This window comes from Ceratotherium simum, chromosome 13 (assembly GCF_057802395.1).
Source record: "Ceratotherium simum simum isolate JZ-2026a chromosome 13, ASM5780239v1, whole genome shotgun sequence".
Classification (NCBI taxonomy): Eukaryota; Metazoa; Chordata; class Mammalia; order Perissodactyla; family Rhinocerotidae; genus Ceratotherium; species Ceratotherium simum.
The window spans coordinates 33,527,136-33,540,401 of record NC_141912.1 but is presented as its reverse complement, the minus strand read 5'-3'; the positions used below and the strand labels follow the sequence as shown (position 1 = coordinate 33,540,401).

The 13,266-nt window shown below is 36.5% G+C and overlaps 1 protein-coding gene across 1 annotated transcript; it reads left to right on the top strand.

Annotated features, from left to right (window-relative positions):
• The first annotated feature begins 1,195 nt into the window (after nt 1-1,195).
• LOC147915679 (uncharacterized) lies at nt 1,196-10,720 on the top strand. The gene is made up of 2 exons (XM_087437812.1): nt 1,196-1,277; nt 9,779-10,720. The coding sequence occupies exons 1-2, from the start codon at nt 1,196-1,198 to the stop codon at nt 10,597-10,599; spliced, it is 903 nt and encodes a 300-aa protein (XP_087293938.1). The 3' UTR covers nt 10,600-10,720.
• Nucleotides 10,721-13,266: the final 2,546 nt, after the last annotated feature.

Below are 13,266 nucleotides of genomic sequence, written 5' to 3'. Positions count from 1 at the left end.
AACCAGTTTACTCAAGGAGTGCAGGATGTGGCATGGATAAGGATGGTTAAAGAAAAATGCACATAAGGGGTAGAATTTGAATTCAGCCTGACGTGAGAACTTCATGTGAAGAAAAAGCAGGGTAAAAATATTCCAAGCACAGAAAACATTCCACATAAAGGCAGCAAGGTATATGGTATTTTCTAGGAACAGCAAGAAATTCCAAGTATCTATCCTAAAGAGAGAGGTTAAGGCTATTGGGGCCAGTTAATTATGTACTTTCTTATCAAGCAAAAGTCTAATTCTCTAAACAATGTCTACATTTGAATTAGACATGCAGACATGTCTAATTCTGAAGACAAAAGGTGGTTGTTGAAGAGTTTAAAGCAGAGTGACATCATCAATGTGGTGGAATAGGAAGTCCCCAGCTTGCTTCCTTGACACAAACAACTATCTGGCAGCCACCTATGGACAAAAGTGCCTTTGTGGGAGCTTTGGAATCCACGTAGGAGGTTGCAAAACCCTGGTAAACCCCAGATCTGAGGAGAGCTGCTTTCAAAAGGCTGGCCCACTACATGGTGGCAGTCTCTAAACACAGTTCTGCCTGCAGACGAAAAGCAGCCCTGACCCTTTATGAACTCAGTCCCAGCCCATCTGCCAAGGGACCTGAGAGGAGCCACACCAGTCCATCCCTCTGTAAAAGGCCCACCAGCAACAGATCTGACTGAAGATCCTGAAGCAACCCTGTAATCAGATCAAGCCCTCCTCTACAGCTGGTCAGGAGTCAGTCTTGACTGTACAGGGGCCCAAAAGGAGCCATCCCCATCCATACTGCCAGTAACATACTTGCTGATCTCAATCCTGACTGTGGATCCTGAAGCAGTCCTGTGATGCAGATCCCGCCCTGCTCTCAGTCTTGCCTTCCCAGAGACCCAGTAACTCCCATTGGTGCCCTGGTATCAAGCCTGCCACCCTCAGTTCCAGCTGTGGACCCTGAAGTCATTCCCAGCTGTGGACTCTGAAACAGCCCTGAGACTCAGCATATGCTCCATTCTGCCATGGTCCAGGGGAACTCCAGCCCAACCAGAGAACCTACAGGAGACATACCCATCCAAGCCCCTGGTTGAAGGCCAGCTGACCTTGGTCCTGACTACAGATCCTGAAGCAGCCCTGTGGCCTAGCCAAGCCCCACCTTATGGTTGTCCTGGAGGCAATCATGCCAGCACAGGGACCTGTCCAGGGACCCAGAGGAAGCTCACTCAAGGACCCAGTGGGATCCACACCCATCCATAACCCAGGTAACAGGCCTGCTGTTGGCCAACTCAACTGCAGACCCAGAAATGGTCCTGTGACTTGTCTCCACCCCTGCTTGAGTGCAGTCCTAGAGGCAGTCCCATCCACCTGAGGATCCAGGAGGAACCACACATGCCCACATCCCTGTAATAGGCCTGCAAACTATGAACCCCTCTATACACTTGGCAACAGCCACATGACTCAGTTCCTTCCCCACTTGACTGAGATCCCAGAAGCAGTCCCATAACTCCAGGAACCTGACAGGAGAAGATCTTTACCTGCCAAAACTAGTCTGTAAAGACAGGAAAAGGTATTTGCTCCTTTGAATGCACAGAAATCAATTGAAGGCTACACAAATCATGAAGAAGCAGGCAAACATGACACCATCCAAGGAAACCAGTAAAGCTTGAGTAACTACCCAAAGATATGGAGATCTATGAATTGTCTGACAAGTAATTCAAAATAATTGTCTTAAGGAAGCTCAGTGAATTACAAGACAACACAGATAGACAACACAATGAAATAAGGAAAACCATGCATGAACAAAACAATAAGCTCAACAAAGAGACAGAAATCATAAAAAAGAACCAAACATAAATTCTTGAAAATACAATGAATGAAATGAAAAATGCAATAGAGAAGATCAATTGCACAATGGATGAAGCAGAAGAAAGAATCTGTGACAACAAAATGGGTCATTTGAAATTATCCAATAAGAGGAGAACAAAGAAAAAAGAATGAAAATGAGGAAGAAAGCCTACAAGAATTATGAGATACCATCAAATGAAACAATTTATGCTTGTTTCATAAAACCAAAAGAGAAGAGGGGAAGCTATACTTAGACAAAATAGACTTTAAGTCAAAAACTGTAACAATAGACAAAGAGGGTCATTATATAATGATAAAATGGTCAATTCATCAAGAGGATATAATAATTATAAATATATATGCACCCAACATCGGAACACCTGAATATATTAAGCAACTATGAACAGATCTGAAAGGATAAATAAGTAGCAATAAAATAATAGTACTTTATTTACAAGACAAGTATTTATTACCCCACTTTCAATTATGGATAGACCATCCAGACAGAAAATCAATACGGAAACACTGGACTTGAGCTATACTTTAGACTAAATGGACCTAACAGACATACAGAACATTCCATCCAACAGCGGCAGAATACCTTAGCATCAAAAACAAAATACTTAGGAATAAATCTAACTAAGAAAATTAAAGATCTATGTAATGAAAACTACAAGACCTTGATGAGAGAAATTGAAGAATACATCAACAAATGGAAAGATATCCCATGTTCATGGATCAGAAAAATTAATATTGTTAAAATATCCATACTACCCAAAGCCATCTATAGATTCAACACAATGTCTATCAAAATTTCAATGGCATTTTTCACAGAAATAGAATAATCTTAAAGTTTGTATGGAAAACAAAAGACCCCAAACAGTCAAAGCAATCATGAGAAAGAACAACGAAGTTGGAGGCATCACATCTCCTCATTTCAAATTATACTACTATGCTATAGTAATTAAAACAGTATGGTACTGGCATGAAAATAGACACACAAACCAACAGAACAAAATAGAGAGCCCAGAAATCAACCCGCACATATATGGTCAACTAATATTTGACAAAGGAGCCAAGAAGATTCAATAGGAGACAAATGATGCTGGGAAAATCAGATAACACATGCAGAAAAATGAAATTGACTCCTATCTTACACCACTCACAAAAATTAATTCAAAATGAATTACAGACTTAAACATTAAGACCTGATACTGTAAAACTCTTAGAAGAAAACATAGGGAAGAAACTCCTTAACATTACATTAGACTGGGCAATAATTTTTTTGGATAGAACACCAAAACCACAAGCAACAAAAGCAAACATCAAGAAGTCGTACTGCCTCAAACTAAAAAGCTTCTGCATGGCAAAAGAAATAATCAAAAAACGAAAAGGCAACCTACAGAATGGGAGAAAATATTTGCAAACCATATATCAGATAAGGGGCTAACATCTAGAATGTATAAAGAACTAATATAACTCAATAGCAAAAAAAGAAGAAATCTGATTACAAAAAGAACCAACCCTGATGGCTTATGGTTAAAGTTCAGTGCTCACCACTTCAGCAGCCTGGGTTCGCTTCCCAGTCACAGAACCACACCACCTGTCTGTCAGTTGCCATGCTGTGGCAGTGGCTCACATAGAAGAACTAGAATGACTTAACAATTAGCATATACGACCATGTACTGGGACTTTGGGGAGCAAAAAGAAAGAAAAGAAAAAAAAGAGAAAGATTGGCAACAGATGTTAACTCAGGGTGAATCTTTCCCTGCAAAAAAAAAAATTGCTTTAAAAAATTTTAAAAATGCGCAGAAGAACTGTATAGACATTTTTCCAAAGAAGACATCCAAATGGCCAATGGGTACATGAAAAGATGCTCAACACCACTAATCACCAGGGAAATGCAAATCAAAACCGCAATGAGATATCACACCTGTTAGAAAGACTGTTATCAAGAAGACAAGAGATAAGTGTTTGGGAGGATGTACAGATAAAGAAACCCTTATACACCGTTGGTGAGAATGTAAATTGTTTCAACCACTATGGAAAACAGTATGGAGGTTCCTCAAAAAATTAAAAATTGAACTACCATATGATCCTCCAATTCCACTTCTGGATATAGATCCAAAGGAAATGAAAACATGAGTTCAAAGACATATATGCACTCTCATGTTTATTGCAGTATTATTCACAATAGCCAAGATATGAAAACAATCTAAGTGTCCATCGATGGATGGATAAAGAAGTATGCATACACACACACACACACACAACGGAATATTATTCAGCCATGAGAAAAAAGGAAATCTTGCCATTTACAACAACGTGGATAAAACTGGAGGACATCAGGCTAAGTGAAATAATCCAGACAGAGAAAGGAAAATACTTTATGATCTTACTTATTTGGGGAATCTTAAAAAAAAAGTTGAACTCATAGAAACAGAGAGTAGGATGGTGGTCATTTGGGGTTACCAGGAGCTGGAGGGTGGAGGAAATGGAGGGATGCTGGTCAAAATGTACAAGCCTTCAGTTTTAAGATGAATAAGCCTTATGCATAGGATGATGACTATAGTTAATAATATTGTATATATTCTTGAAATTTACTAAGAAAGCAAATCTTAAGCCACCCCACCACAAAAAAATTAAAATGGCAACTATGTGAGGGGATGGATGTGTTAATTAACCTGATTGTAGTAATCATTTCACAATGTACACATATATCAAATCATCACATTGTTCACTTTAAATATACAAAATTTTTCCAATTATACCTCAATAAAGTTGGAAAAAAATTTTAAAGAGTTTTAAAAGATCTTAAAAGTTCTCATCACAAGAAAAAAAAGTTATAACTATGTATGGTGACAGATGTTAATTAGACTTGTGCTGGTCATTTTGCAATATATACAAATATTGAATCATTATGTTGTACATCTGAAACTAACATAATGTAATATATCAATTATAGTTCAATTGAAAAAAAAGAGTTTAAAGCATCACTTTTGTATTAGGAAAGATAATTTGGTGGAGGAAGTGGGGATAGAGTCAGTGAACCTAAATATAAATCCCTATTCTCTCACTTAGCAGTTTTTAACCATTGGCAAGCTATTTACATTATTTATGCTTCTGTTTCCTCAGCTATAAAACAGTGATACCAATAGTACCTCCCTCATAGAGTTCTTGGGAAGATTAAATGATTTAATCAATGTGAATCACTAAGAAAAGTGCTTTGTTCAATATATGTCAACTATTTTAAAAAATTAAACCTGAATGATGGTGAATGGATGTTTGTTTCAGTTCCTAGACCACCATAATACCCTCTCAAACCTTAAATTTCAATGCCTTAAAATTATCTAAATGAGCTGGATGAAAAGGCAGTTTTATGAAATAAAAATATTTTATCTAATTTAAATTTAAACTTTAATCATTCATTTTCTCCCTAAAATGAACTCCAGGGAGCTATAGAATTAATTTGCGTCAAATATTGTTGAAAATAAATGAGTTTCCAACTAGGGCAATCACTTCTTTATGGAGTATGGAAAGTAGTTGATAATTGTAATGAAATTTGCTATAGTAAGATTTGCCTTTATATAGACCTTAAATAAATAAAAGCTACCAAATGCCTCCAAATCAAGTCAGATGCCTGAGACAGAGATTGCTTCACTTGAATGCTTTCTTCAGATAACTCAGTTTAATACCAGCTCAAGTTTATATTTTTCCTTAGAATATATATAGAACTTGGCCTTACAAAGACAATGCAAATATTTCTAGATAGACAAGATAATTACTGAATCTCCCACACTTAATTACCAGGTAGGTACACTCTTTCTCACAAATATAAACTTAAAATATTATGACATATTCACTGTGTAAAATAATATCATAACACCATTAAAAACTGTTTACATAGGGTTTGTAATAATATAGAAAAAGGCTTATAATGTTGAGTGAAATGTGGCATAAAATTATTTAGAATGTAATTATATTTAAGCTACAACTATGTAAAAAAAAGAAAAATTGAAAATAAAATCTAAGCATCTAGGCATAGAATAAAATAAATCAAAAATGGTAATCCTTGAGTGGTGGAACTATGGGTGATACTTTTTGTCCTTGGACCTCTTGTATTTTTCAAATTTTTTTATAATTAACATTTTTCAACTATGAAATATTTTTTTCATTTTAAACAAATATTTATTGAGTAATTAATATGTGCCAGAAAAAAGCAACTAATGACTAGGTAATGAGTATGGCTTTAACATATTTAATACATCTGAGACTCAGACAGGTGATTTTCCTCAGGTTGCCTACTTGCTAAGTGATAAACCAATATTTTAAACCAGTTCTTTTGACTTCAGATTTTGTTCTCTTTCTTTGATACTAGCTTGCTTTCTAGGAAAATGCAAGTCCAAAGTTCAGAAGTTTTGGAAAGTCTTGAATATTAATTAACATCTTCTATTATGAAGGTGTCTCATATCAAGACTAGGCTTTTTTAAAAATGAATATTAGGTTATTTATGTGAATTATAAAGTAATTTTTTACTTTGTAAACTAACATCTTACAAGTGCCCTCTTGACAAACAAGATTATTTTCTAAGTATGATGTAGAATATAGAAATTGTAATTTAAAAGTTTGATTAATTAGACTACATCTGTTTTTTAACATCTATGTGAAAAAAAAAATCACCATAAACAAATTTGAAAAGCAAATGGAAATTTGGAAATCAAAACTGTTTCTAGGGCCGGCCCCGTGGCTTAGCGGTTAAGTGCGCGCGCTCTGCTGCTGGCGGACCGGGTTCGGATCCTGGGCTCACACTGACACACCACTTCTCTGGCCATGCTGAGGCCACATCCCACATACAGCAACTAGAAGGATGTGCAGCTATGACATACAACTATCTACTGGGGCTTTGGGGGAAAAAATAAATAAATAAAAATTATTAAAAAAAACTGTTTCTATCAGACAAAAAAAAATTTTTTTTTTTGATGAGGAAGATTAGCCCTGAGCTGATATCTGTTGCCAATCCTCCTCTTTTTGCTGAGGAAGATTGGCCCCAGGCTAACATCCATGCCCATCCTCCTCTACTTTATATGTGGGACGCCTGCCACAGCATGGCGTGCTAAGCGGTGCATAGGTCCACACCCAGGATCCAAACCTGCAAACCCCAGGCCGCTGAAGAGAAGCGCATGAACTTAACCACTATGCCACCAGGCCAGCCCCTCAGACAAAAATTTTATATCCCCAATATATAATGATCTCTGGGAAAAAAAGGAAATACACCAAAAGATACAAATAGGTAATAAATGAAATAATAAATGCTAAAGATCCATAAATACTAGTTAATCGAAGAAATGCAGATAAAGAGGAGGGGTTTTTTAAATCTCTCAGTCTGCAAAAGATTGGAAAGATTACAGAGTACAATGTTTTTAGGGTTTGGCCGTATTTCTATTTCTATGCTCTATTGGTACAAAAGTAACTTGGTTTAACTTTTCAAGAATGCATTTGGCAATGTTTCAAAATACAAAATATGCACATCCTTTGACTAAGAAATTATACTTCTAGAAATGTTTTCTAAGAAAAAAACAGCAGCTTTTCAAAGGCATGTGTATTAGGTGGTTTATCACAGCATTATTTACATAAATTAAAATTTGAAAATAATATTCATCAATAGGCTGATTTAAAAGTTATGAGATTATATAACTGGAATAGTATGCAAATATTTAAATGATAATATCAAATCAATATTATTGGCCCGGGTTTGGATCCCAGGCGTGCACCGATGCACCACTTGTCAGCCCATACTGTGGCAGCATCCCATATAAAGTGGAGGAAGGTGGGCACAGATGTTAGCCCAGAGCCAGTCTTCCTCAGCAAAAAGAGGAAGAGTGGCAGAGATGTTAGCTCAGGGCTGATCTTCCTCACAAAATAAAAAAATCAATATTATTGACACAGAACCATGAAATATTTTTAAATAGTAAATTTTAATTTACTATTTAATTTAAATAGTAAATTTTAAATAGTAAATACATTTTACAGTAAAATTTCCCCTTGTCCTACAAATTAACATCAAATGTATTTGCCATATAATTTTTTAGCAATTTTAAAAGCATATTGATGTACTTTATCTCATTTTGTCCTCACATAATTCTAAGAGGTAAACATGGACAGTATTATTAACTTCATTGTACATATGATAAAGTTAAGATACAAAAAGATTAAGGGTCTTTGGCAAAGTCCACATAATAAGTATTGGAACTCGGGGCCAGCCCCGTGGCTTAGCGGTTAAACGTGCACGCTCCGCTACTGGCAGCCCAGGTTCAGATCCCAGGCACGCACCGACACACCGCTTCTCCGGCCATGCTGAGACCACGTCCCACATACAGCAACTAGAGGGATGTGCTACTATGACATACAACTATCTACTGGGGCTTTGGGGGAAAAAAGGAGGAGGATTGGCAATAGATGTTAGCTCAGAGCTAGTCTTCCTCAGCAAAAAGAGGAGGATTGGCACAGATGTTAGCTCAGGGCTGATCTTCCTCACAAAAAAAAATAAATAAATAAGTATTGGAACTCAAATATTTTTTAACTTTTCATCCAATGATCTCTCCACTATACTGAATTCAGTCTAACAAGTTTTCTCAAAACAAGAAACAAGCCTATTCCACAGTGCCCACTTTCCAGGCTGGAAGCCCTATTGAGGATGTTCTTCATAGTGATCTTCCCCCATCTATCTACACCCAACATCATCTGTCCAATTTTACAAATTATGAATTACTTTGTGCTTATTCCCATAACTTTCAAGCTGCTATGTATTCCAGCTCCCCAAATGTTAGCTTTTCTTCACTAATAAAATACAGAAAGGGGGAAAATGGGAATTATTTGTGCCCAGTACAGATAATGCAACACCCAAAACACAAAACATCCACCTAGACTCCAGCTGAAGGAAAGCGCCAATTAGAGAGTATGTCATCCACAGGTGGACAGAACCAATTTAATATATCTGAGTGTCCATCCAGTGCTGGGTACCTGGGACTCTTATCAAGGGATGCCACTACGATGCACAATAACATGAGCTCTCATTAAACTCTTGGCCCACTCCCAATTTGGAGATATCCCTAACTCTCCTTACTTAAATTATATTTTCTATCCCATTTCAGTAACTACTGGTCCTATTTCCTCTAGATTAAATAAGGAAAGGGACATTGAAACATGATAGAAACAAACACTTAAGATCAATTAAAAGATAGATTAATCATGGAATGTAACTAAAGGAATTTAGGTTTCAATGAAACAAGTAATTATGCCCTGTTTTTCCTACTTATAAAACTATTAATTTTAGTTTACTATGTATCACACAGCAATAACTATTCCTATTATTAGCACAGGTACTACAAGAACCAGTTATTTTTCTACCTTAAGTAATGCTACCATCTCTAAATCACTTTTAATGCAGACTCCCTGAAAACCTGTGCAATAGCTAAGGAAAGTTCCAGCCTCATTGTCTCTCAAATTACTGGTTTAACAATTCTCCTTATCACTCAAAGAGAGATGGCGTATCCTTAAGGAATCATAAACATTATATAATAATATAAGTTTCTCAGAAACAGTTCTTCTTCTCAGTCTACATCTCTATTAATTTTAATCACACACTCTAGCCATATTCTACTGAGCAATTACCAATTTCTTTGTGTTGTATTTTTCCCTTTTCTCAGTTGGATTCCTGAAAAGAGTCTGTATTTCAAGGACCCCTTATCTAATCCTGTGTGTGTGTACAGCTCACAAATTTTATATTATTGGGAAAAAAAATTTATTGCCTCAAATTTAATGCAAATTAAAAGTGTCTGATAACAAAAAAATGGCATAGAGAAAAATTACTTAAGATATGAATTACATACTTTTATTACATGCTTTGCTGTATTTTCAGGTAATTTGAGAGAAGGTTCACAAACAGAGGTAAAAAGTGGCACTAGAGAAGCAAAGAAAACTACCTTAAAACAGGATATTTATTTGAGAATTCTGGCAGTCCCATCACAAAATAGCCAAAGTGGTCCTAAATACCAACATAAGGGAGAAGTAAGTGGCCCTGAGACGACCTATGAAAAGGGACAAAAACAGAAAACTGGAGTGAAAGTTGAAGAGCTTCCTCAGAAAACTCAGTATAAAGAAGAGAAGAGAGAGAAAAAAGACAAAAGGAAAGATACTGAGAAGGACATGGACAAGGAAAAGGAAATAGATAAGGGTCAATTAAAGAAAGGAGACAGTGAAAAAGATAAAGGTGAAAAAAGAGAACAAAGGATGAACATGAAAAAGAAGGGAGATGAGGACAAGGAGGATAAAGACAAGAAGGGAGATGAAGGCAAGGAGGAGGAGAAGGACATGAAGGAGAACAAATACAAGGAGGAGGAAAAGCTCAAAAAGGAGAGTAAGGTCAAGAAAGGAGATGAGGACAAGACAGAGGACAAGGACACAAAGGGAGATGAGGACAAGACAGAAGACAAGGACACAAAGGGAGATGAGGACAAGACAGAAGACAAGCACGCAAAGGGAGATGAGGACAAGACAGAAGACAAGGACACAAAGGGAGATGAGGACAAGACAGAGGACAAGGATAAGAAAGGAGATGAGGACAAGGACACAAAGGAAGATAAGAACAAGACAGAGGATAAGGACAAGAAGGGAGAGGTCCAAAAGGAAAGGAAGAATATGAAAGGAGATTCAAGGAAAAAAAGGGTAAAGAAAAGGTAGGTAAAGATGACAAGAAGTACAAAGACCAAAAAGAAGACTCTGGGAAGAAAATGGACAGTTAAAAAAAAAGGGCACATTGAAGAAAAAATAGCACAAGATTTTACAAACTTAAAGAAATAGAATTGAATAGTTCACTCCAACACATCAACTTCAAAACTAGCTCCCAGTCTTCTACAGTATAGATTAAAATGATAGACTCCTTACATTCTCTTTAGTCACAAGGTTTCTGCTCTTTTCCTTGTAATTTGTCAAAAGACCTTTCCGAAACTTCATCTTTTTAGATCTCTCAGTCTCAAACTTCAGCTTCCAAACGTGAGTTTTTCAAAATGTATGTTCACGATGTATTACAGTCAGGAAAATACAATTTTTCTGAAATAAAATTCTGATTAAAGAAAAGTAGAGTTATTTTTCTCAAAGAAGTATGGGGTATTTCCCTGTCTAACCAACTACGTTGTTATGGATGTTGTTACTAAGTGCAACATCCATATCTTCATCAAAAAGATAAATATAAATGAGAATACTAAAACAATGTTAAAAATATAAATATCAAGAAAATGATTCAGAGCAGTAAATACAATAGGAAAAATTCAAAAGAGGAAAATCTCTTCAGATAGGGGTAATATAAGGACTATCATAGAAAGTAGAATTTGAGCTAAGCATCAAAAAAAGATAGGTAGGATTTCTATATTGTTTGAGACCCCTGGATTAGTAGTTCCTCTACCAGAGTATAAGCTCCATGAAAGAAGATCTTTATCTTACCATTATCTCCACCCTCACTCCCTACCACAATGTTTGCTAAATTGAATCGACTGGGAAAGGAAATAAGAGAACAAAAAAAAAAGTTAGAACATGGAAAATATATTCTAAAGGCAGGGAGTAGAGCAGAGAATTTGTACACAGCAAAGTTCCCCTGACCACCACTGCTGTGTAAGATGATTTCAGATGGTACCCAAGTAAACATTTTAATAGTAACATTTAATATTTACTTGTACATGAATTAGAAAAAAGTACATCCAACACATCAAGCCCATGATTTTGAAGAAATTATAGATGAGACCACGTAAAAAGATGAGTCAATTTAAAGAAAAATACTAAGTAAAAAAAAGTACAAGTTGTATTGAGATATGGAAAAAATTATGACAAGTGGTGGGATCTGAATTACTGAAATTGGCAAACACTGAGGGTATTAGAAGAAAATAAGGTTAAATAAAAAACCAGGGTTCTGGAGGGACTTAAGTTTTATTTCATTTATTTGATAGGCAATAGAGATATAAGCTGGGTTGTCTTTCAGAAAAAGTAATCTGGTGGCTTAGACAAGGGAAAGGAGGCTGAGAGATCAGTTAAAAGACTATTGTAGTGACACAGCCATTAAAAGGCAAGAGCCAAACTAATTTGGAGGAAATAAGAATAAAATGAAAGGAACAGATGTGAGAATCATTTTGAAAGAGAAATGAACTGACTTGGACAACTAACTGAATGTGTGTGACATGGAGAAACTCAAAGATGACTCCAAGGTTTTGACACTCAGTAACTGATAAGATGAAGGCACCAATCATAGAACAGAAATCCAGGGAAAAAGATAGTAAGTTGTTTGCTCAGTTTGAGGAGATATGTAATTATAATAGATTTAAATCATTATTATAGAAATGAACTAGAGTTCAGAAGGGAAGGGAGATCTACTTATGGGTACAGAATAAAGAGTCTTTTCTATGTAAGGGATATTCAAACAAGAAGGACTAGATAAGATCTCCAGAAGAGAGACTATTAACCTAGACACTTGTGCTTTGTTGAAATTTAGTAAAGAGGAAGAAGAAATAGGACCAACAAAGAAAGTAAGAAACACGCAGCAGGTAAGAAGAAAGAGAACAAAAATTCAGAGGAGGCCTAAAACAATTGCAATTAAACCCAAGGAGACATTTTAGAAGCATGATGGATGATAACAAATAGGGACAAATTGGCAGCAAATGAGATGGCAGTGGCTGCCTAAGAAGATAGTTCAGTGTTAGTATGGATTTTTAGGAGTACAATAGGCAGAAGGAAAGAGAAGTAAACCTTCACTACTCTGCTATGTCCAAACTTACTCCAGAGATCTTGGCACCATATTTAACCTAAAGGGCCCTTACAGGAGAATAACTGAGGTGAAAAAGAAAAATGAACATTACTTGAAGGTTGGACTTCTGCTTCCAGAAAGATGGAATAGACCTACTTTCCCTATTCCTCTCAGTAAGTACAACTAAAAACGGATGTTACATATAAAACAAACTTGAGAAGACTCTGGAAAATGGAGAAAAGAAGGCAGAACAGCTAGGAGCCTCAGGACCCAAAGAACAACACACTGGTGAGTTCCCTGGGTTTTCTTCCTGCTTCATGTATCCCAGACTTTGAGTGGAAAAATCTGGCAACCCAGAAACACCAACAAGCATAGACCAAAAAGAGCCCCCAAAGATGTCTGAAAAGGGCATCCTAGCAAGACAGAAAACTTTTAGACAATAATCGTTCTCTCCAGCCAAATACCACATAAAAAACCGTGGTCTCACCCCCATCCACACCAGCCAAGACTTCTGTCCTGGTGAGGTTATAATGAAGTGTCCCAACACCCCCACTGGTGTGATGTCGGAGACAGGCCAAATAGGAAGTCAGGACTTTCCTCTCTGCTGGCTAGTAAAA